General features: G+C 39.3%; 3 protein-coding genes across 6 annotated transcripts in view; 1 reads left to right on the forward strand and 2 right to left on the reverse strand.

Annotated features, from left to right (window-relative positions):
* The window catches only part of LOC113128909 (pleckstrin homology domain-containing family G member 3-like), a 30,195-nt gene extending 25,884 nt beyond the window's left edge, over positions 1-4,311 (reverse strand). For 3 of the 4 annotated variants that reach the window (XM_026304535.1, XM_026304548.1, XM_026304536.1), the window contains exon 1: positions 2,565-2,680. In XM_026304535.1, the coding sequence (XP_026160320.1) occupies positions 2,565-2,665 (101 nt within the window). In that variant the 5' untranslated portion in view covers positions 2,666-2,680. Of the gene's footprint in view, positions 1-2,564; positions 2,681-4,094 lie in introns of those variants that run through there. The other variant, XM_026304539.1, reaches the window with a different exon arrangement.
* A 2,930-nt stretch (positions 4,312-7,241) lies between these two features.
* Positions 7,242-15,143, reverse strand: spint1a (serine peptidase inhibitor, Kunitz type 1 a). Its single transcript, XM_026309021.2, has 10 exons — positions 14,358-15,143; positions 13,777-13,934; positions 13,424-13,565; positions 11,447-11,614; positions 10,816-10,863; positions 10,094-10,225; positions 9,926-9,976; positions 9,661-9,831; positions 8,277-8,336; positions 7,242-8,053 (listed from the first exon to the last, which is right to left on the reverse strand). Exons 1-10 carry the CDS (start codon positions 14,767-14,769, stop codon positions 7,866-7,868), a joined length of 1,530 nt encoding a protein of 509 aa, XP_026164806.1. The 5' UTR covers positions 14,770-15,143; the 3' UTR covers positions 7,242-7,865.
* A 2,343-nt stretch (positions 15,144-17,486) lies between these two features.
* ppp1r14d (protein phosphatase 1 regulatory inhibitor subunit 14D) lies at positions 17,487-23,871 on the forward strand. Its single transcript, XM_026303879.2, has 4 exons — positions 17,487-17,889; positions 23,020-23,100; positions 23,359-23,391; positions 23,575-23,871. Exons 1-4 carry the CDS (start codon positions 17,710-17,712, stop codon positions 23,641-23,643), a joined length of 363 nt encoding a protein of 120 aa, XP_026159664.1. The 5' UTR covers positions 17,487-17,709; the 3' UTR covers positions 23,644-23,871.
* The last annotated feature ends 355 nt before the right edge of the window (positions 23,872-24,226 follow it).

The raw sequence follows: 24,226 nt of genomic DNA on the forward strand, positions 1-24,226 counted from the left end.
TCTTGGGACAGCTAGTTCAGAAAAGCAGGAATTCTTCAGGGATTAGGATGGGCATTGTTCCTAGTGCATTTGCCGGCCACTGTGTGGATCTGACAGCCAAGCAAGCCAAGGCCAAACCGAACCCAGTGCCAGGAGGCTCACCAATTACACTGTGCAAGAATGCAAGCAAAAAAGTCACAGAGCTGGATCCATGCATTAAGATCACCACTTCACTGCAGAGTCCTTGCAGCTTTAGCCTGGGCTCAAGTAAAGCACAACAAGAAAATGGCAAAAAACTAACTGGGTCTTTGAGAGGAAAAAGAATAGCAGATGCTGTACGATATGCTGATTTATTCTCAGTCAATGCAGCCTCCTCTAACAGCTTCTGTACATTTTCACATTTTCAAGTTGTGGGTTAGTTTGCGTAACCTGCAGTAGCAGTATTCATGTTGAGGGACTGGGTTTGAATTTATCTCAGTGAACAGCAAACTAATAAAATCCTTGGATAATCCCACTTACAATGACCTCTGAGCTAACCCCACTTAAGGACCAGACCAAAACTATGTTAATCTGTCTTTGGTCAATGAGAGGCTAGACTGTGAATAATAACCTCAAACCTAGACATACTGTATCTGTCAGGGTATTAAAAATGTTGTTCCCGTGTCCTTTTAAAGGATCTCTGTGAGGTGTAAAAAGATTATTTGGGTGGAGAAAATGTAATGTCCAATAGGACAAGAAGTGTAACCAAGAGTCTGGACTCCTGGACAGATCCCAACATTTTCTTACACTTCCTGTTTGCTGGCATATGGCAATTTCAAATCCTTGTTTTCCTAGGGAGGGGACACAGCCAAATATCAGATGCTAAAGAAAACACTACATGCAGGCAAACATCCATGCCAAGCTGGCCACCTGTGCTCGCACGACTTGTCATTTCACACAAATGGAGAGCATTTGGTTCCCACAGTTGATGACTGCATTACCCGCAGCATGAACCTACCACATGGAAATCTGGTAACTTGGCCCTTAATTGAAGACATATGCTACAAGAGCCAATCTGATGGTTATTAGAAAAAAAGACCAGCAATGGATCACTTCTTCAGATGGGCTGATAAACTTCCTTGTTTCTCTAATTACCAGGCTTTATACAGATAAGTAGTCAAAGCTAGAATTCCTTTCACAACAAACATGATTAATGGGGTCAGATACTGGCCAAGATACAGCACGCATCCAAATGAAGGAGTAAATTTATACTGGAGTCATCAGCAAAAATGTGTTAAAAGAGCAACTCTAAGAAAACATGCAAAAACCTAAACCTTGAACCATGACCCCAGCCCTGACAATTCAAAGGCAAAACAGTCCTCAGGGGGTGATGATTATCTGGAGAATTTTTCACCACCAGTCCATCAAGGTTATGGCAGAAGTGAAATCACTGAAACCAACATGTTTACAGAGGAAGCAAAGAAGCAGTACTTCTGCTATCAAGTAGACATGCCACTTTCTCTGTCTCTACAGGAAGGACTACAGGGTCAAAGACGAATCATTGGATTTGACTTCATATTAAGCCAAAAAAGCTTCATTGGATGCCAGGACTGATGCCAATTAATGGACTGTGTTTGCATTAAAATCCTTAAGTGGTATGTAGGTGCCAACCCCCACTCACAAGCTGCTATACATACAACTGATGACGTGAAGGTTGGCCCCAGGATCTGAATGAAAAAAGAAACTTAATCAGCCTTTTGTGCATCAGCTAACAACAGAAAATTATGTTTCCTCATGTGGAACAAGTTAATGGGAGGAGAAGCTAAAAATAATCCATGAAATTCTTGCTGCATGTCTCGCTCATAGTTTGAAGCGCATGCATCAAGTTGTGTTCATCAAACGTCCCAACAAGGGCGACAGGAGTCTGAAAGTATGACATAAGCCTCCTGGGATGTCTGTAAACAGACCGAGTTTTGTGGGTTTCTTTAAGACACCGTCACTTGGGATAGACTTTTATGTTAGAAATAAAACTTCAACCTTCATTGAAAGGCAGTGGTCCAGGGTCCTACAAGCTAACGGAGAGAAAGTCATTATTATTTCAGCACTGGTACCATGTTTATATTGCATGACCTCTCGCTTACCCTCTAACTCAGTGTACTCGGACAGAAAACACCCCCTGACAAACGGCCTTTCTGTCAGTGCCCTCTTTCCCACATTACTCCTGAAGCTTGTCCCCTAACACAGAGGCCTTAACAGACTAACAGCTTTTCATTCACTGGGGAAAACAATAAATCCTGACAGTCTCTCTTCACCTCCATCAAATCCACAGCTTCTACAAAGATGGTGCCCTAACACATGACTTCCCACAGACACACAACATATTTTAGTCCACTCCATTTTTGAGCATGCCGTTTAGATGTGAAGATAAAGTGATCCATCTCAATGAACACCCACAGGGCACAGAGAGGAGTTTTGCCCATATGGTGCACGTACACCGCAGCCAAAATAGTCCTTAATGGGAGAATAATCGTTCCCCGGTGTGCTGAAAAAGGAGAAATAGCAATTTTCAACTCCCCACCAATGACCTATAAGCACACAATGCATACCTGGCAAGTGAAGTTGGCAAGTACCATTTTAATTGGGAAAAGACAAACGATGACGACTTCCAGTTCTTTAAAATGATAGACAGCAAACGACCGTCCTCCATAACGTCCCACAGTATTTGGAGGGGAGAGAGGAGGGTTGCAGAGTAAAATCCGGCTACAAGTCTTGAAATAGAATTGCAATGTGCCTATTTAAAGGTGCATTACACCGCAACGGCAGGCAAACAGTTTCCACAGACCTTCATGGGAGCTTGTCAACTTCATAACACGACGCAGAATACTAAATCACTAAATCTCACTGTCAACCAAAGAAGGTTTTTTTAAAGTCAGCCTTTAAAATCTCTCAATGTAATCCTAGCTGTGACTTGCAATGCTGCAACTTTATAGTCTCATTAGATCCAGGTATGCATCAAGCTGCACTGAGTAAGAACTGAGCCACTAAATAACAAAGTTGACTTATGCACAGCTAAGATGCAGTTTATGAACGTTAAAAAAAAGGTGTCCATAGCTGAAACCAGCCTTGGATTCAGCAGCTCTGGTTAACTTTATTACAGCTGCAGCATACCAAGACTGGGGAAGATGGAATCAGTGGCCAGCGCTGAGATCCAAGACACACTTGAGCAGTTTCCTGTCTGGACCACCTGGAAGAAAACACCGTTCACGGCACTGAGGCAACATTTATCTGAAATGAAGTTGAGACGTTATTGTCCGACAGGTCAAGTGAGGTCAAGGGAGAAGAATATGCAACGTTTCACTGGTAACTGATTGATTTTGTCCCATTCTTCTTCAACAGCTGGTGTTGAAAGTCACTGACCTATGAACAGCCTGCTTTAAAACCTTACTGTGTCTCACTGGGGTGCTCATTAGAAAAAACAATTAGCTTTTGCTGGGGCCAAGCATGAGCACCATAGGGGGGGAATGGGGTGCAGCGAAAGAGGAAATGGCAAATGATTCAACTGCATCCTCGAGGTTTTTCTCACAGGTCTGACATCAGTGCTAAAGTGGAAAAATCTCACTCCCTAAAAAAAAAAAAGAAAAATACAGACAGCAGCTGATTAAAGTTCACTTACTGAGAGTTTTCTGCTGCAAAGACAAACAGAACTTATCTGACTGAAACCCCACCAGGGCTCACAGCCTGGACTGTGTTCAGTTATTTGAAAAGTGCATCTACAGTCTTTAAGGTGGAGCTGTTTCAACAGGACTACATAAGTCCAAAACACATTACTGGCCAAATGCATTCACCTTTAGATGTAACTTTGATACTCTGAGGGGTTTTAATTAGTTGGTACTACTCAAATGAAGTAATTCTAGACAAGCACATTTATCCCTCATTTGTTTTTTAGACATTTGAAGACGCGACTGAAGAAAATGACTAATAATTCTTCAGAGCCTCGACACGTCCAAATACCGACAGGATGAAGAAATCCGTCTGAGGTGTAGCTTGGCTGTTATCACGGCTAATGTTATCGCTGGGTTAAGTTAGCTAACCCTAAAGCTAAGATTTGGCCAAGTTGTCCAAACCAGCCCACCTACCGTATTCTTCCCTTCCAGGGTCTCCAGTCCTCAGTGAAACGTGTTTCTTGTTTCTTGTCCTATGGAAAAGGTCGTGGTTACTCCGTTAGTTAGTACTCTTCACATGGTAAACGCCGCTCAGACACACACACACACACACACTCTCTCACACACACAAACACAAACACACATTGCAGCAGGTCATGAGTCCGGACTGCGCCCGACAGCCAAAAAACACTGCCGCATCTCTGAAGAGTCAACGCTGCGTTCAAGGCCTGTCGGAGAATATACCCACTACGAATGTGTGCTGAGAAAACGTGACCTCAGCAATAACATTGTTCTTCTGGTCTTAGCTCATCTTTACTGGAGATAGAAAACATCTAGTTTATTACCTCGTGTTATTACTTTGTCTTCTGAATGAATTTATAATATCGTTTACAAAATTACATCTTGTCAAATAACTTTTTTTTTTCTTTCGTTCGCAGGTGTCATTTCCCAAACAAAATCTTGGATCTCAAAGTAAAGACGTTGATGTTAAGGTCGTCTATTGAAGTTCTGAAAAGCTTGTTTTCTGAGATAAATAATAATATCTATGAAAGGTTGTCCATTATAAGAGTTCCTACTTTTCGAGTATCAATTGAATGCACCAGAGGATCGACTGTTTTTGACAGACTAGAGTCTGTTTGGTGTCAGAGGTGTTCCCACATCTCACATCTGGTTTGCAGAGTTTGCTCATTTATTTTAGCATGAGAAAGTTTTCATAGGCTTGAAATATACAGATTGTTGTTTTTTTCCCCTAAACATCACTCCTACTAACAGAGTATCTATACAAACTCATTTTCTATATAAAAAACATGATTTCTATTCATGGAATAACTATCCAAACTAATTTTCGATGAAAACATCACTTCTGCTCAAGGAATATCTGTACAAACTCATTGTGAACTTGGAAGGACACAAATTGTAACCCTGGCGATTACGTTTATGAGGGTCAGGTCAGTAGAAAGGGGGGCTCACAAAGGATGGCTTCACTGCATTAGTTGGGTGGATGCTAATTTATGTGTTGCTGATGAAATAGAGGGGGTGCCTTTGCTTTGCCATCTCCCTCTCTGTCCTTAATCACAAGAGAAGAGTGAAAGAAACATGCAGGGCGTATTATTTTTAATACGGTTAAACCATGTCAAAATCCATTTTTAATGGTCATACATATGTGTAACGGTATAATGAACTTGCAGCGCTATAATGTGAAATTATATTGGGTTCATGTTATTTCAATAATAATGAAAAATAAATAAATAACGGGTCGGATTTCTGGAGCCTTTCCTAATCAGAGGTGGTTGCAAAGCCTGCAGAGATTAATTACACACTCATAGTTTTTGTAGCTTCATAGTTTTATTCCACTTAGTATTTTAAAATATTTTTAATTTCTTATTTATCTCACATCTTGCTACTTCTGGCACTCCCCTGTGTACTGTACTTACAACGCAATTTCCCCATTGCGGGACATAGAAAGGTTTTCTTACCTTATGAACACGTACCAAACTAACGTCGCCACCTGCTGGTAATAAAGACACAGTGCCTCTACTCAATGTGCACCTAACACTGCGTGGATCAGAAGCTTGAATATTATGTGGCATGTAGTTTCATTTACATGCTCAGCGTTAAGAAAAATGCCAGCTGTAACATGATAGTATTAATTTGTAATGAGCTACAGAAAGCCAAAGTGTAGATATGCTGTATTGTTGAAATGTGTAAGGTTAAAGATGGGTACATATTACTGTGTCCTGGGAGGCTACAGTATAAATTACACCTGTGGTTTTATCTGAACCCACTGCTGCGTCCTTTAGATTTCACCCATATGCCACCAGATGTCATCATACCTAAGGTTAAAGCTGCTGCACATCTTTTTAAAAATCATATTGTTCATTACATCATGATGTTTCTTCAACTCAACCCATTTTATTGATTTCTAGAAGTCAAAAGCCTATTTAAAGTATATTTATTTGAATCAAATAATGCAAACATAATGAATAATAGTTTTAGTACTTTCTGAAGTACTATCTAAACTGAACACAATTTAAAGATACTGTAAACTTAACTGACACCCCACACACAACAGCAGTCCCAAAACAGTAACAGGGTATAAAAGAACATGCATAGAAGGCAAATAAGTAATCTTGGGCATCTGCTGTGAGGAATGAAACTAGAAAAATAAATCCTTAAATAGTATATATATACTATTTATTTTTTTGGTGCCTTTCTCACATATTCAGAATGTTTTTTTAGTCAATCTATTTTTTTACTTGTGTAAATATATATATATATATATATATATATATATATATATATATATATATATATATATGTATACAGTGGGTACGGAAAGTATTCAGACCCCTTTAAATTTTTCACTCTTTGTGTCATTGCAGCCATTTGCCAAAATCAAAAAAGTTCATTTTATTTCTCATTAATGTACACTCAGCACCCCATCTTGACAGAAAAAAACAGAAATGTTGAAATTTTTGCAAATTTATTAAAAAAGAAAAACTGAAATATCACATGGTCATAAGTATTCAGACCCTGTGCTCAGTATTGAGTAGAAGCACCCTTTTGAGCTAGTACAGCCATGAGTCTTCTTGGGAATGATGCAACAAGTTTTTCACACCTGGATTTGGGGATCCTCTGCCATTCTTCCTTGCAGATCCTCTCCTGTTCTGTCAGGGTGGATGGTGAACGTTGGTGGACAGCCATTTTAGGTATATATATATATATATATATATACCTAAAATATATATATAGGTATATATATATATATACACACACATAAGTAAAAAAAATAGATTGACTAAAAACATTCTGAATGTGTGAGAAAGGCACCAAAAAAATAAAAAAAACATAAAATGAAAACAGCTTTGTTAGCTGCATGAAACCCTGTTGTTGCACTTGTCTCAGTCAGCCAACCCATAAACCACAGCAAAGTCAAAAGCTTTGAAAATAGAAACTTTCACACATGCCAAAACGAGTTAAGACTCAGATATTTTTATTTAATATAAACATGATACTGCTACAGAAACCTGCATCAGGTCATATGTACAAGTATTTGTTTAAAATGTTGAATATCATTTTTTATATTAAACTTAATGCATCCATTTTGCTTGTTCTAAAAAAAAAAAAAAAAATCTCAATATTTATTGACAAAATAACCTTCAAATAAAATACAACACTCAAAATTCTGAGCTTATATACAACAGCACATCTTTGTGATCAAAAGGAATAAGTAACAAGAGTTTACAAAACAGGATGAAAATAAAGTTGCAGGACTTCAGGAAGTTGAAGGACTCACCAGATAACATTACATAACCACAAAGGAGATCATATGAGGCTCTTACTTTGAAGTAACATACCAGCACAGAGCTAATGACAATTTAGACTGACAAGTGTCCTGTAATTGAAGCAAGTTTAAACTGAACCTAATCTAACATGAACATGTGTTATATCCAGTTGTAATCTCTACATTAATGAAAGTACGGTTATCGAACAACTCCTTTTAACAGGTCACTGCATTAAAAACAAGTTAAAATTCAAATTATTATCAAACATCACATTTAATCATTAAAGATGTTTCACTTTCTGTGCACAACTCCCTTTAAAAAAAAAATCTCTGTGATCATTTAAACTTATCAACGGACATTGTTTCCTCTCATCAATCTCAGATTGTTCAGTATTTGCCACAGCTTCAGCAATCAGCGTCAATCACCACCAGGTCAGAGGTCAAAGGTGAAGACCGAGAGGTCAGATGGGTTTGGTGGTGCTGTTGTACACTAGACGCTCTCTGTCCTCCGTTGACGTAACTGGAACGGTGTTGACTGGCACACGATGGTGCTGGGAGGATTTCTTCTTTCCCTTCATGAGGCAGTAGAGCAGGATCCCCAGAAGGATGACGATAGCTAGACCCAGGAGGACAGCTATCACTATAACACCTGGGAAATAAGTGACATACACACTTTGAAACATTAAGGCAGTACATGACAGGCTGCAATACTGAAAAATAACAAAACAAAAACAGACCACTAAAATTAAATACTGAGTCAACTAGAAACATTTTGGTGGAGAACAACTTTAGTAGGAACCCACTGGAAGTTAAAGCTGATGGTGCAGAGAGTTTTCTTTTAAGAGTGTTAAAGAAAATGAAAGGTAATATACCTGTATGGCTTTCAGACACACTGCGTTCAAATTGCTCTTTTCTTGCAAATACATCTGTTTCTGAAAAGAAGAAAATGACATGATATTTTAAAATGTTGCTCCACAGAGGAATTCATTAAACATTTGCACTTTATAATAAAGGAACATTCAAATTTCAGTGAATTATTAAAAGATAAAGACTAAACCAAAACAGGTTCCTAAATGAACACTTTAGCCAAGCATTACTTGCCATTACTCGCTACCTTAATAACATGGGAACATGATACTTTCTTGATAACCTCGTTCGTATGCTTTTAGGTTGTGGCCACAACATGGTATTTAGTAGCCAAGCATTGTGATATCTGTTGGCACAAAACAATCATAGTCTTCCTCTTGATCAGGGTTGAGTTCAGTCAATCAGAAGCTGGAAGATACCATCTCAGATAAGAGGAGTGAGGGAAGATAAAGTGAATTGGTATCTTCCAGTCTTTGATTGGCTGAACTCACCTGATCCGGGTAATCAACTGAGGGCAGGGCAGGGATAGTTTGAAATAAAGTATGTCAGTGGCCTTTGAGGACAAGGATTCCCCAAGACTCACTAAATACCATGAACAGGATTTATAACTCAAAATATAAAGTATCAGTATCAGTCGCTGCTTTGCAGAGCAGAGTGACAGTGTTTCCCAAGACCAGAAACTGTACACAACAAAGGTCGAGATTAGTGACTTTAAAAAAAACAAAAAAAAACTAGACTGAAATTTCTTCATGTTTTGAACTAAAACTAACTAAAATCAAATGACTGAACTTTAATTAAAACTTATATGCATCTTTATTACAAGACTGAGACTAACAGTAAATCAAAATTACTCAGAACAATGCTCTCCATGATCAAACTGGGAATTCACACTGAAAACATTTTAGACGCGATTATCTCTGTGGCCAAAACAGCTTCTGTCTGTCAGCATTTCCACATGACCTTAAAAGACAACCAGTGTGACCGACAGCAGAAATATACAGGACAAAAACTGTTTTCATGTAGGCTCAACAGGAACCAACCAGCAATGCTTTTATGAATGGATTATTGACTTCATTGATTTTCTCCAGCTGGCAAGGGGGGGGGGTCTAATTTTTAACTTTGTCTTATAGGTAGATGAAGGGTTCGATCTGTGTAATAAGTGATATGAAATAAAACTAATAATAAAAATAAATATGTTAATGGAAATACCTGCCGACTTTATTTATGTTAATGGTCCCATGTATTTGGTGTTTGTTGCAAATTCTGAAAAATGTATTGTAACATGAAGGCCCTCACCAGTGTGTCTGTGTGAAAGTCTATCTCAGCGGTAAAAAAACAGGATGACACAAATCTCTGCAAAATGGCTGCGTAATGTTAATAGCAACCCACCTGTTACCCCATGGCAAACTCTCTTACAGGACTCCTCAGTGTCAAATCTGTTCTCATTTCCCTCGCAGCCACCGTAGTTGAAGCGGAAGCACTCCCGTTTGACGGGGTTGTAGTACCACTTAGTGAAACTCTCCCTGCAGTTCCCTGTGTCTGGATGCTCTGTGCAGCGTGCTTTGAATGACAATAAACAAAAGGAGTAAGATGTTAGGCACTGCAAACACGTTTGTTTATTATTAAATGACCAAAGACTAAAAGTGTAAATCACCTTTTTGTTCATCCACTGGAATCTGTCGCAGAATCTGAAACTTGTTGTTCACTAAGAAGGCACATAATAGGACACAAATAAAGTCAGCAGGTCTTTCAAGAAAATGATTTTTGCATTTAGAATTCCATGAATCTAAAATGATGTCTAGTTTGCATCGTCGGTGCTCACAGTCCTCGCATTTCTGCTCGTCTGAGCCGTCGCTACATTGTGGTGTTGAGTCACACTCCAGGCCTGGATCCAAACAGCAACCGTTTGCACAAGTGAACTGCTGTGAGGTACATGTAGTGCCACATTTTTCTCCTGTGGTAAACAAACAGGAAATTGTCACTCACACTGGACCACAACATTTTTTAAATGGGGTATACTCACTCACTCGCTGATGAACCCACAGAGACAATTCTATGACCCAAATTTGTGGGGAGTTTCAGCTCATTTTTTTTCCTGTCCGGTCTGCAACTTCTCAGTTTATGCTCATTTAAGAGACAAAAACAACCAAAAACAAATTAAGGCTAATGTAATATTACTTCAAAACTGCTGGATTTTTAAATAAGCAACCGTTTGCTAACACTAACTCCCCCACAATTTAAAAGGTGATGACATGTCAGTGTTGTGTTCAGACCTTCTTGGCTAAAAGTGTGTATTTGGTCAAAACATCAGTAACTGCAGGTTCAACTAGTCACGGCAAAATCTGGTTCCCAAGTAAAGGACAACAAAACTGCTGTGGCCAACAAAATTACAGAAAGAAGAATTGATACTGAATACAAACTGCAGGAAGGGCAGGAACATTACTTTCACGAAGTATCTCTCACAGACAACAGTTTTTCCATCATTCACTTTCTGTTTATTTGATGAAGGTATTTTAATTGAAACAAATAAGAGAATTCCCCTACCTTGAAGCTCAGGAACTGGCAACGCTCTACCAGATTTACCACTTTTCTCTGAAGGAAAAGCAACAAAATCAGGTTAAAATCAGTCGTTTGCAAATAAATAAATAAATAAAACAGTTAGCAAGCAAAAGTTGAAATTCCAGCGAGTAACCGTTGTGTGCTGAAGTAGTACAGCACATAGCCCACAATAAAAACCTAAGCTAGCACAATCACAATCTAAGATAGCACCAATCTTTTTATTTAACTCTCCCTGATAATATTAAAAATCAAACTATTCTTTTAAGTAATGGTAGTTTCTGATGTGGCCAGCCTCAGAGATTCCACCTAATGAGGCACTGGCCTCTTCAGGATTTCTCTGAAAAGTGTTAAACTGTTAAAAAGCGTGAGATAACTGCAGATGACACTAAAGCTACGATGAGTAGCATTTGAATATTTCAGACTATGACACCCCTCCAGTAAAAGCATTAAAAACAAACTGTAGAAGAAAGTAATACATGCTGCTACCTTACTGAGGCTAAAGGGCCCGAATCCAACACGTAGCCTGCACGTGTGTAATGAGTGTATCCCTTTGCAATAAACAACAGCTAGAAAGACATACATGTACTTTTTACATTACTACGAGCAGAGCAGATACCTGAGCCATAGCAGGCATTGGTGCACTCAGCCTTGGAGAGGTAGTTGTTGAGATTCTCCCTGCAGCCCCCAAATATGAACTGCTCACACTGCTCTGAGGCTGCGTTGTAATGCCATCGAGGGAAAGAACCGCGACAAGGCCCTACCTTCTTCGGAGCCATACAATGGTCTGGTGGGACACAAAATAAAGCTTTAGGGCTTGATTTCCAATTAATTACTTATACTTCCTGGACAAAATACTTTGTCTTGCTGGAAACATTCTTTTAATTGTAAATTTGTTGGATTAAAAAACAAACAAACAAACAAACGAAAAAAAAAAAACAATTCCTGTCTGTTTTTTAATCCCAAAACATAATGATATTTATTTGTGAGTATAAACAGGAAATTCAGCCTAAATTTGAAGTAAGTGTCCCCCTAAAGTGATGTCATGTACATTAATGGTGCAACAAATATAGTTCAATAATGTGAGAAGTGGAACCAACACTCTTGCCAAGTATGAGTAAAATATACACAACATACACACATTTATCCCAAGGGCTCTGAAATACTAACATAACGTACATCTGATGACCTCACTGGATGCTTAACAATGAAACATTTCTTGTCTCGTGTGATAACAACCTTGGCAGGATTATCTTTTTGTAGTTCTTCTTTATGTGTCTGTTTCATGAGTGGACAGACACATAAATTACACAACAAGATGTTCTGCAAAGAGAAATGCAACTGAGAAAAAAAAAAAGAAGCGGTGCGTTTGCACAGACAGTGTGGTTAGTCAAGGCGGTGAAGCTCGTCTGTATGTGGTTGATGATACATTCTGCATTCATGTTTCACACGTTTCTTTTTTGAGACATTACACAAAAGTCACCCAAACTGCAAAATCAAACAAAGAACTGTAAGCTACGCTTTTATTACCAGGTTCTTGTGTATTGTCTCTGAGTGGCATTAGAGAATGGAGCTGTTGTTATTGTGGTGTAGTCGAGCAGTAATATGTGCTGCCATGCCCAAGCCGACTCCTCTGAAGCACATTCCTAACACCATTCAGGATACAGGCAGTTAATGGCTAACCGAACTAGCGAATGCTTAAAGGCCTTCCCCTGTCCTTCAGTCTGCAATAAACCAACCAGTGGCAAAAAACAGACTGGAGTGAAAAAAAAAATATATATATTTTTTTTTTAAAAAGGATGAAATTTTAAGACTTTTAATCAATGCTGAAAAGGACCACAATGGTGTTCATGTTTGTGTAACCCAAGCTGAAACCAGACTGACAGGTTTCCTTGAGTCTGGGGCGGAGAGCGTGGGATGACAGCAAGGAAACGGTAAAAACCACAAGAACATCAATGCTCATTTCTGTTTTCTCAGGAAAGCCCAAACATAAATGTGCAGTGAAAAGACAGTTTCACAGTGGTTTACTGTATTGCACTTTACAGAGAGTGACTTGGACACCTGACATGAGATCACATGAACTTTTACCAAACTTTTCTTCTATGTCACACAAACCTGCAGTTCCCTATTTCAGATCGTAACTACCAACAACAGCTGAAACTGACCTAATCTTCTTAAAACCTGAGCTTTCATCTCTGTACCGTCACAGTGTTTCGCCATTCAGACCGCATGGATCAGGCGAGCAAGCCTCAACAGGTTTTATCACAACTAACATGGAACAGTCCATGGTTGTGGTAAACGCAAAACAATGCTGGAGCAACGGATGACTTGAGTTCCTCTGAAACAAATCTGGTCATAATTGATATTCTGGTTAAGGTATTTAGAAAGTTTAAAAAGACGTTTATGGACCACAGAGCATGAGTCTGTCTTACCAGTGTCCCAGCATTAAACACAGAGCAGGTAACAGTGAAAAGACCAAAAATCTGAAGCTGCATTAAAAAAAAAAAAAAACTTGTGAAACTACAACAACCAACTCTGAAGATTTAATTTACAGGTGCTGACGTTTCAGTCAACTCAACTCAGTCTCGATACTCACGGTCTGACTGTTCAGGAGTAAGGACCAGGATGGTGATCTTGGTTGAGTCCGACTGGCCGATGTTGTCAGTGACAGTCAGCTGGAACTTGTACACTCCCGATGTCAGATTGGACACGATAATCTGGTCATTGAAGCTGGTTTTCTACAAGGCATGAAAAGATGTTGCTGTGTGTGTATTTATCAGTGCCACTAGATTTTTAATTGCCAAGCACAAACAGCATAGTCAACATTTCAAAGGAGAAGCAGATGAACATTTATAGCTACACTAGTGGATAAGGAGTATTTATAATTTAATTTCCCCAAAGTGGAAACTTTGTCAAGATTAGTTCAGCAGTTGCAGTCTACACACTCACCTCAATGATAGCATAAGGATAATTCGTGAGTAATTTCCAGTCGTAGGACACGATCTCAATGTCATCGATGCTCTCTATGCCATTCAGCGGGAAGCTTTCATGAGGTTGGACCACCCGGTCTGGGCCTCCGTTGGCCACAGGCGGACGGTCAGCTACACCTGCAGAGACGGAGCAGGATTAATGTCCATCACAAACATGCACTGCAAGTAATCTGAGCACAGATAGGATAAAATTCCTGATTCACAGTTGCAACACCTTAAGATAACATGAACCTGTGACAGACCTGACGTGTGTGAACACGCTAGAGTAAAGGCTGCATCCTCAGATTGCTGGGTTGGTAACAAATTATGAGCTCCCTGACTATGATGATGTGTCTTACTTATGCTTACTGACTCCTTTGGCTTTCAAAGTGGGTCTATTAATGAATAAACTACATAAACAAACAAACAAATAAATAAACATTGATTTAGATTTGTAAAGCTTTTTTTAAAAAATGAAAACAGTTGCTATCACCCTCCCGCATGGGAATATTATAAGAATATTATAAGAATTCATGACACTAGTAGGAGGTTTGATCTTACTTGGCACTTTATCCTCTTCAAGATAACTCTCATACACGGAGTCCAGGATATAATTGGTGTAACCTGCTTTCCTAACAAAGCGGCAGACGAATTTCTTTTTGTACAGACAATCAAAGAGAAAACAGGAGTTGGTGGATCCTTGTTTCTCTTCTTTCTCCAGGAAGGCGACGTTGCACCTCGGGGTTTTACAGCAAGTGTCCACACAGTCCTCGTTTCGAGCCAATTGCGGAGACGACAGAAACGTCGCTCCGTGTTTCACCGAATCATCGGCATCGAGAACAAAATCCTCTCGCCCGCTTTCAAATTTGGTTGAACATTCATCCTGAGAGTCCTGGGCCGCGGCACAGCCGAGAAACAACAACAGAGCCGGGAGCACCAGCGCACCCAGTTGTCCTTTGAGGAGTGAATTCATTTTAACACAGTTAATATCCAGAGACCACTTGGAAGGACAATGAAATCAGTAGAATAAAAAAACAAACAAACAAAAAATATCCTTATTATTTTAAAATAATAACAATAACGAGTTTGTTCCTGGGTGTCTGGGCCGCAAAATGGCCCAGCAGGTCCTCTCAGCAGTCACCCCACAGAGAATTGACTCGTCCTGACTTCCTGGTATTCACCCACAGGTCACCCTAACCCTCCACAAGGTCTCTCCTAAACGATTCGGCCCTTTGCAACCGTGAAACTCCCGGAGAAGAACTACCTGTTTGGTGTCGATAAAAACCTAAGCCGACGACGACATTACCCAGGTGACTCACCTGAGAAATTCAGGAAGTGAAATCGCACTCCTTAAAGGCCACACCCTGATACCACCAGGGCTGCAAATAAAAACCAAGCCAGAGCTTTGTCCGTGAGTGTAAGAGGCATCACTGTGGACACCTGCAGAAAATACTCTCATATCAACAAGAACTCAGAGAATTTAGGCCAAAACCAGCACAATCCTTTATTCTTCCACTTCATTCTCTGTTTTTACTAACTTACAGAAGAAAGTTTGTCTTATTTATTCATTCAAAAAATAAAATTAAAAAAAAGGCTGTGAGGTTTATTACAAGAATTCCTATTTATTCTACTTTATTAATGATTGTTTACCTTGAGAAACACTTCTGAGCAAATTGTACAAATATGCCACCGACGTGTTTACTCAGTAGGAAAAGAAAAATGTGTATATGAAAAATAATGTGCAAAAAGATCAGAAGATATAATGTAATACATCTCTCTATGATTATTCCTTTTAAAGGTGCTTAAAATAATTGTTTTATTTAAAGGGCACTTTTCAAGTAAAGAGCAGGTTTTCTATAAATAAAATGAATCAAATTGTTACACATATCTGGTAATAACATAGAGCTGTATAAATCAAGTTCTCAGACACATTGTTTAGTCTATAAAACCTGTTTTATGTCAGATTTGAAAGCTAAGACACAAATACTAACAAAGTTATCTTTATTTTATTCATACCCATTTTGTTACAAGGATCTAATCCAGAAGGGGGCAGTATCCTCCCACCAGCAGCTGAATGAACTATAAAGCATGCTTTTTTTTTTTTTTTTTTTTGCTCATACTTTTCACACACAGTACAATTATTAGCATGAGTTGTCATGTAAATTTCCAGCTCTTCCTCTCTGTAGTTGTAATGATACTGAGATGACATCTGTTGAGTCATCAAATTGCAGCACGATGAGTCATGAGGCTACACGTGAATCTGTCAGCAACCGAGGCGACGCAGGAAGTGGTTGCACAAGTTTTGAAATGTAAATGACTTTACACTGAATCATAAGGTAGAATTAGCTAGAGGATCATTGGAATTGTTGGAAACAGCTCAGGCAGCATGCACACAGTCCACAGCTTCCTGAGCTTCATTTAACTGTGAGGTCAAGCTCATTTAGTGCCTTTGCTTTCCCTTTCCCCCGACTTTGAAAGAGTCACCTGGCCGGGTCCAAGGTGAGAAGGCCTGATGTAGTTCTCCAGTCCACGTCACTTTTATAGACAAGCCGGCGGTGTAGTGCCAAACAGCATCAGAGGCAATATGAATGAATTTGTTTGCCTGGAAAGGTGAGCTGCTAGAGCCACTCAATAATTCAGTGTTTGTAACAGACGGTGCATCAGTGGGTGAACATGCACGGCTTTGGCTGAATGATAGTCCCTGCCAAAACAAAAAACTGAACCCCATTATTCATATTGTAATTGGACCTGTGGAAACTCTGCAGCCTGTCGTTTCTGTTGTCTCACCTGAAATAATTTGAGAGAGGTACTATGAATCTTTGACCTTAGGTTATGTGCTGCTGTTGATATATTACACTGATAGTTTCACGACTTTTATTTGACATTTGACTAACAGCCATAAACAATGCTCCTCTATACATCCATTATTTATAAGGTGTGTAACTGAGGATGCCAATTGGACTTCAAGGCTTATTAAACGTACACCTGATAATGCCTGTTATAAAGGACCAGGCAGCTATCACACTAGAGGAACCCTGGCTCACCTGTTAGGGGGATCCAGCCATTGTTGGAAGTGTTTGTGAACACAGGATCCCTTAGCATGTTAAACATTGTTGACTTTGTGAGTAGATGAATACTTTAAAGACTCTTACTGAGTGAATTAGCCTGGTGTGCTGGTATGTAGATGACTCTGGTAATAAATATGTCTACAAATGTTAAGCTTAGAGCATTTTGTGATGTCACTAGGATATATGATAAGATAAGACAGCTTTATTATTCCCTGAAGGGAAAGTTGGGTATATGCTGGCCTATTTAAAGCCAGAGCAATGCTTGATTGCTGTAGTTGCCCTCTTACCCTCTTACCACTTTTTATTGCTATAATTGACCTATGAGCTCCCACCTGCTATAACACAGAGGCAGAGAGCAAAAAGCAAACACACACCCTACAAGGTCCGTGTGCACACAAACAAATGCATGCACAAAATTGTGCTCACACACAGAGGCATATCTCATTACCATCCTCCTGATAGTACAGCTGGTGGGTGTTGCAAGAGGAGGAGGGATGGAGAGCAAAGACAGTGAGCTCTAGAGAGCGAAAGAGAGAGAGAGAGAGAGAGAGAGAGAGAGAGAGAGAGAGAGAGAGAGAGAGAGAGAGAGAGAGAGAGAGAGAGAGAGAGAGGACGAGGACAGGCAGAGAACCACAGCCAGCATTACAGAGAGGCAGAGCAGAAACACTTAACAAGATAACAGGAGATACGAGTGGGAACAGCAGCCCACGGGAAAGGCAGACGCAGAGACATTGACACATTTTAGGGGAGCCAGCGTACAAGACAAACGTTTCAAAGCCTGTGGTTCTGTGTGTGTGTGATATATCTCACTGTGTTTCCACGGTTCTCCTAAGGCCGTGGCAGCCATGGCGTCAGAGCCAAGCACCCAGACCAGGGTGATGTTCCAGGCAGGGGACAAAACAGAAGAGCCTGCACATCGCAAGCTGGGCAAACTGACAGTCAAATACAACCGCAAGGACCTACAGAAGAGGCTGGATATTGAGGAGTGGATCGACGGGCAGCTGCACCTGCTGTTTGACTGTGAGGTAGGGTAGGGCTGGCTCGCACACACACATTCAGATGCACAGTGTTGGGTGCCTGAGGAGGAGGTTGAGGGAAGTTAGTAAGGGAGACACTGAACTGCTCACAGGCGCTTGTGGTGAGCGATCTGACATGTATGAGGAATTACAGCGACCTAAAAGTGGAGTGGGTGTGAGGAAAGTAGCTTTGCTTCATGGCTGCAATTTCTGGCACAGACCCTCTCATGTGTCATGAGCCCTACTGCAGTATCAGCTGTGTGGTGTGCAGCCTGGTGTTCTAGCATAGTGATAAGATTATTTTGCCAAGATATGGGGCATAATTAAAGTCATTAGGAAGCTTTTAGGAGCATGTTGCAACCTCGATAACACAAGACTTACATCACTTTAAAACATATGGCTGCCACATGGCTCTAAATATGGGCATGGTCAAGATGGTTCCACACAGTGTGAAGCAGAATATCTGTGATTCTAGGAGAAACAACATTAAGGAAGAACAGAGTCAGAACACAAGAACATTTTTTTTGTGACTATGTGATAAAGAAGTAATAACAAGGAGTCTAGAAATACTATGGTGGCATCCAGGACATTATCTTATGATCTTAGTGAACAGAGTCACTCACTTACTATGAATGAACTAGATAGTGAACTGTCCTCCAACACATGGAGGAGAGGATAAGTGTTGATGTGATTAGACAATAGAGAAATGTGAACAATAAACAAACCTGTTTCAAAAACATCTATGCTTAAGGATAGGATGTTTTTATTAACACAGTGCGTGTGTAAAAACAAAAGTTATGGCATGGGAATATGTGCTCATTAATTCTACAGAGTGCCTATGGCCTCACTCCAAAGATGGTTATGTTTGATATGTACAGAGGATCAACAAGCTCACACTCTCTCTCTCACACACACACAGCATCACAACCTTCATAACTCCACTCCTGTAATGTGGGATACAATCCAATTATGTTAGAGGCTGCATATTGATCTGTTTGACATTCTCTGAGGGGAAACCATGGTAACAGATGTCTCATCCCCCACATGAGACAGTATGGCCCAGTGGAATTAGAGGTGTCTGTTAAGGAGCATCCTAATGTTGATGTAGCTCAGATGACAACACCGCCCTGGTTTGATGTCGGAGAAAGCACAGACAGTGTTTCTCTTTTAATTCTCAAATCGCACACAGACCTTTGGCTAAAGATGACCTGTAGCTACCTGCCTGTCTGGCATCTTTACACAGCCAAGAAGCCCATTGCATAATGGTATATATTGATGCTGCAGAGCAAGAGCGTGCATCCACATCCATCTGACTAGCTGAGTAAAATGGAAGGTTTTTACAGCAAAACTAGTGATATATACAGCAACTGCCACCCCCGGTTATCTCTGCTCATCTCCATCTACACCAGTGGCCGATTTCATTTAGAAATCTTTAATCAAAGCTGAGGGCTGGGGATTTCTAATATTGTGCTGCAATGTTTTTATATCACAATACTTATTTTATGAGCTTATGAGCTTAATTCTATTTGCATCCTAAGACTTCCTCCCCATGGTGATATACAGTAATATGCTTGTGAAGCAGAGGCTAGAATAAATCACATTAGAGGAAACCAGGACATGAGGATAACAAAAACAGATCTAAAGTCTATTTCTTTCTTCTCTTTTGATCTTGTCCCAGAAACATAAAATTATCATGCCTTTCATGTCCTGATTCAAACAGAAGCTAGTATTAATGTGTTGCACATGTACAGCTTGTGGATATTCTTGTAGCGAGCTGAAAGATGGGCTCCTGCCTGAAATGTCTTTAATTCAATTATGATAATATCTGTCATCACGCACTGAACTGATGTTCTTTGTCTGTACATTTCTCATAAATACAATAATCTACGTCTTTGTCATATGGAAATCAAAGCTTTATAGTTTGCATTAGCCACTTGTGTGGAATTAGTTGTGGCTTGTCCACGTGCACTGCCGAATGTAATGAATTTTGCATGGGCTCAGGGGAAGGTTACTCAGTAGGTTCTCAGAGTCTTCCGCGTGGAAGCATTTACCGTCAGTCCCCTGTGTCACCATCTGAATTATTTAGCCGCATCTCTAATTCATACAAGTGCTGCCTCGGTCTGGAACGGGCACCTTCTTAGCAAACTTCACACCTTTTCAGAAATGGCCAATATAAAAAAAAAAAAAAAAAAAAAAAGCTGAGAAAAAAAGTTCTTGGTATAATTGAAAATAAACATGTATGTGTGAAATAAGTCAGAACAATGATCACTGCTAAATTTGTTAACTTGAATGATTGTTTATATTTTGTCCCACTTTTTCTGCATGCAATGGAGAAATAGATATCATTGTTTACCCTTGTTCAGCTGTTTGGTGATTTGCTTTAAAGTGAATATTTTGATCTGGGGGAAACTTGTGCCTCCGACAGGAAAAGGAAAGGTTCTGATAAGTGAAACACACCACTGGCATCTTCTCAAAACAGCTGCGCTTCCTGGGCATGGTTTCCTTTACATTATAATAGCAAACACATTGTGTGGACAATACAGCCACAGTGTTTGATATTATAACTACATCTACAGTAACTCTCTTCAAAACCATGAATAAGTGTGTTCAATTTCCCAAGATGTCAAACTATTGTGTAACAGTCTATGAGCCAGACATGCAGGTAGCTGCCTAATTATAGTCACATGATTGAAAAGGAGTTCAACAACACAATAAACTAAATAAAAAGGATATAATTCAGGAAAACAGGCTACCAAATCTCAGATTTAACAAACAAAATTAAGCCTTACGACTGAATCTGGGAAACAGATCAAATTATCTGCTGGAATAAAATGCATAGCAATATTTAAATGATCACATTACCATTCTGAAATCCCAGTTACAAACCTATGGAGTCCTGGCAGGAAAACCAGGTGAACACATGATAATGATGTAACTTTCCTGATTGTGAATTATATATCTAGTCGAGGTCATTGTAACTTGGCAAAATCCCATGGCTTATTTAGACTGCATCTACTGCTGTTTGAGAGAACCACTTACATATTCATGAATTCCAATATTAGTGCCAACATTCATTTTAGCTTCGGTATATTGCTTTTAACTTCCAAAAGTGCTGCTGAGACAGTTGCCCAGAGGCCTCATTAAAATGCCATTTTCCTCTGACAAGGAAGATAACTTTGAACAAGCTGAAAATTTGCGACTGTGTATGATATGAAATACCGAACAGTTACTAGAAGGGTCATACTGCATTTCTTCTTAGTGATAAATGCACATGTTCTGTTCAGCTCAGTGTCTCTCATTGATATTCAATGGTGCTCTTCATGTTTCTGCAGTCACAGGGCAAACAGAAGAGGCTGGAGAGCAGTATGAATAAAGGCATAGCTTAAAAAAGAAAAAAGTCTATCCAGTAATAGGTTTCATTTTCACATTTATTTCTTACTTGCTGGACATGCAGTGTTAACATAATTATTCTGGTACCAATTATCTATCCTGCAAATTAAGACCTCTAAATTGTGAACGCCACAGCAATCATGTTATAGCAAATTAGAGCAGTTATTAGAGCATTATTAACATTTACAGTGGGGATGCCAAGACAGTAAAGAGAATATATGTACATGTGATTCAGCAACAAAACCAACAGTCTTTTTTTTTTAAACAACCATTTAAATTCGCCAGAATAGACCGCTGTCCCTCCTGTCCGCATCATTAAGCTTTTTGCAGTGAGCTATAAATGGCAGCTATAACTACAGTTCATAATTAAGTGAACAATGCTTTACTAAGATGAAACTTACACATGCAATACATAAGTAAGTATGCAAGTATGGAAGAAGGGTACATTAAAAATATGCTGCACTATATCATGAAAATGAAACACCCAAAAATACAGGGACTAACTACATTAAGCACAAACAGCTCCCAAACTCCAGGAATTTACAGCCTGGTCCAAAGGAAAAAACCACGAGTTCAGTCCTGCATGTGTCCTGCAGACATCAGCAGAATGACATGGGGCCCAAAGTGGCAGCATGTATGAATTAGAGTGGGCACAAGGGACGCTGAAGGTGGGCCCATCTATTCTGCCACTCAGCACTTCTAGGTTGATTAGCTCTCTTCACCCAGAAAGATGTGAAAGCACCATCCGCATCGGCCATGAAAACTCCCCAACTGGAAAATATTCCTCTTAAAGAAAGGCCCCACTTGTCAAATAGGAGTGTTCACCTGCTGACTCTGGATATCTTAGTGTTCAGGACTCCTCCAGTGAGCAGCACTTCTCATCCCCTCTGAAAATGTACTTGAAATGTGTGAATAAGACCTTGTTATATAAATGGATTATTTTGCTATATTAGTTCTTTATAACTGGACAGTGGACAATCTCTACAGGAGAGTATAATGTTCTACCAGCCATTGTGTAGTTAATGCTTACATTTTAGAAAAAAATACAGCTTATTATTAAAGTTAATGCTGCCCTTGGGTTTGTATCTTATTTCAGGTATAAACACAATATGGGAGAACCCATCTAAGATGAATATATTCTTTATAAATCATTTAAACTGGAAATGCACTCTCAGTAATGGCTGAGCTAAATGCCAACAGGGTAAACCATCCATGAAATCTGATGGTGACATGTAGCAAATATGGCCTCCTAGAGCCCTTTTGCTTTCCTGCCTCAGTGCTCTCCAGCTATGCTCACGTACACTGGACATCAATCACATCATTGTTCTGAGCAATTATTTGGGAAGAAAAACAGCATTTACTTTTATTTCTACAAAACTACCAACACTATTAACTCAGAAGACTGACAGCTAAAATAAAGTAGTCAGACCTCTTTACTTTTTGCACACTTTGTGTTGCAGATTTAATTTTAAATGGAGAAAATGTTCATAAAACCTATTAAATAGCTTATACAGTACACTGTTCATCAGTGAAATCTGTGCCATGCTGCATCACATCCTAAATCACACTCTCTGTTTTCCTTCTGAATGACTCTGCTCTGTGGTTTGGGCAGACTTAGTGTGTGAGTGGAAGGATGGCAAGAATCCCACACTGCACAACGTTTGCAAGAGCTTTTGTAGCATAAAAATTAAATGTGTGGTCAACATAGTAGTAGAGGTCTCTAACTTTTATTTCTCTCTGCATTTATAGGAAGAAGAGATCCCAGAGTTAGAGATTGATATAGATGAGCTCCTGGAGTTGTCAGATGAAGGACAAAGAACCCGGCTGCTGGTAAGATGCAGATCACAGCAGACATTTATTTACTTATCTAACCACATATCTTAAAGGAAGTGATACTCAAAACCGCTATGCTGCAAACAAGACAAACATTCAAATAGAATATAAACATTTTGACACCTTGTTTTCAATTGGCAATTTGTTACATACTAGTATTTGGTACATATGATATAATAGCTTAATAACCCTTGCCAGTATCCAACTTTTCAATGTTAAGCCTAAGTTGTGAACCTATTTGTTTTTTTTTGTTAGGAGTTGTTGCACGAATGTGGAAAGCCAAAAGAGGTGAGATTAAAAAAAAAAAAAAAAAATCATTACTCTTATGAAACTACAGACTAGTATATAAAATATTCTATCTATTAACAAAGACATGTATATTGCTAGTTAACTGTTACTACTGTCTTGTCTAGTCTATAAAAATCAAATGCAGAAAGAAAAAAGAAAATCTTTTCTTCATGTCCCCTGTAGGATTTTATCAACGGGCTGCTCTACAGGATAAAGGGTCTACGTAAGATGTCAGGCCCCTTGAAGAAATAAACCATAGGTCAAAGAATTGAGACAATGTGGAGCCTCTTATCTTCCCATCTCTCACACGTTACTGTTTGGATGTCAGCGGGACTCTTCCTGCTGTCTGCCCTCTCCTTGGGTCAGTATCAGTCTAGCAGCAGTTGGGTTTTGAATGGAATTTTTTTTTTTTAAATTTCACTTTCATTTCTGGACTGCTATAACAGTTGTCTCCCATACCAATAATGAACGTGAGATTAAAATACTCGATGGACAGTTTTTTTTTGTCTAAGACATGTACATTTTTGGTTGCCTATTTATGTACAGAAATATTTTTGTTCTGATAACAGTGTTGTATGTCAAAATAAAACCAATCATTTTCAAGACAAGGCTGTTGCTGAATTATCAATAGTTACCTGTGATTTTTAACAAGGTGACGTTCCATTACGTAATCACCAGGCATTATTCATTCTACACATACAAATAAATATTGACATGTTCATGACACCCATCCATTAACAGCACCAATTAAAATATCCTGTTAATGCAACTGTTCTTTATTACTACTCTAATTTACTTGTCTGTCTTTAAAGAATGTCCTATGGTCCAGAGACAA

This window comes from Mastacembelus armatus, chromosome 22, assembly GCF_900324485.2.
Source record: "Mastacembelus armatus chromosome 22, fMasArm1.2, whole genome shotgun sequence".
NCBI lineage: Eukaryota > Metazoa > Chordata > Actinopteri > Synbranchiformes > Mastacembelidae > Mastacembelus > Mastacembelus armatus.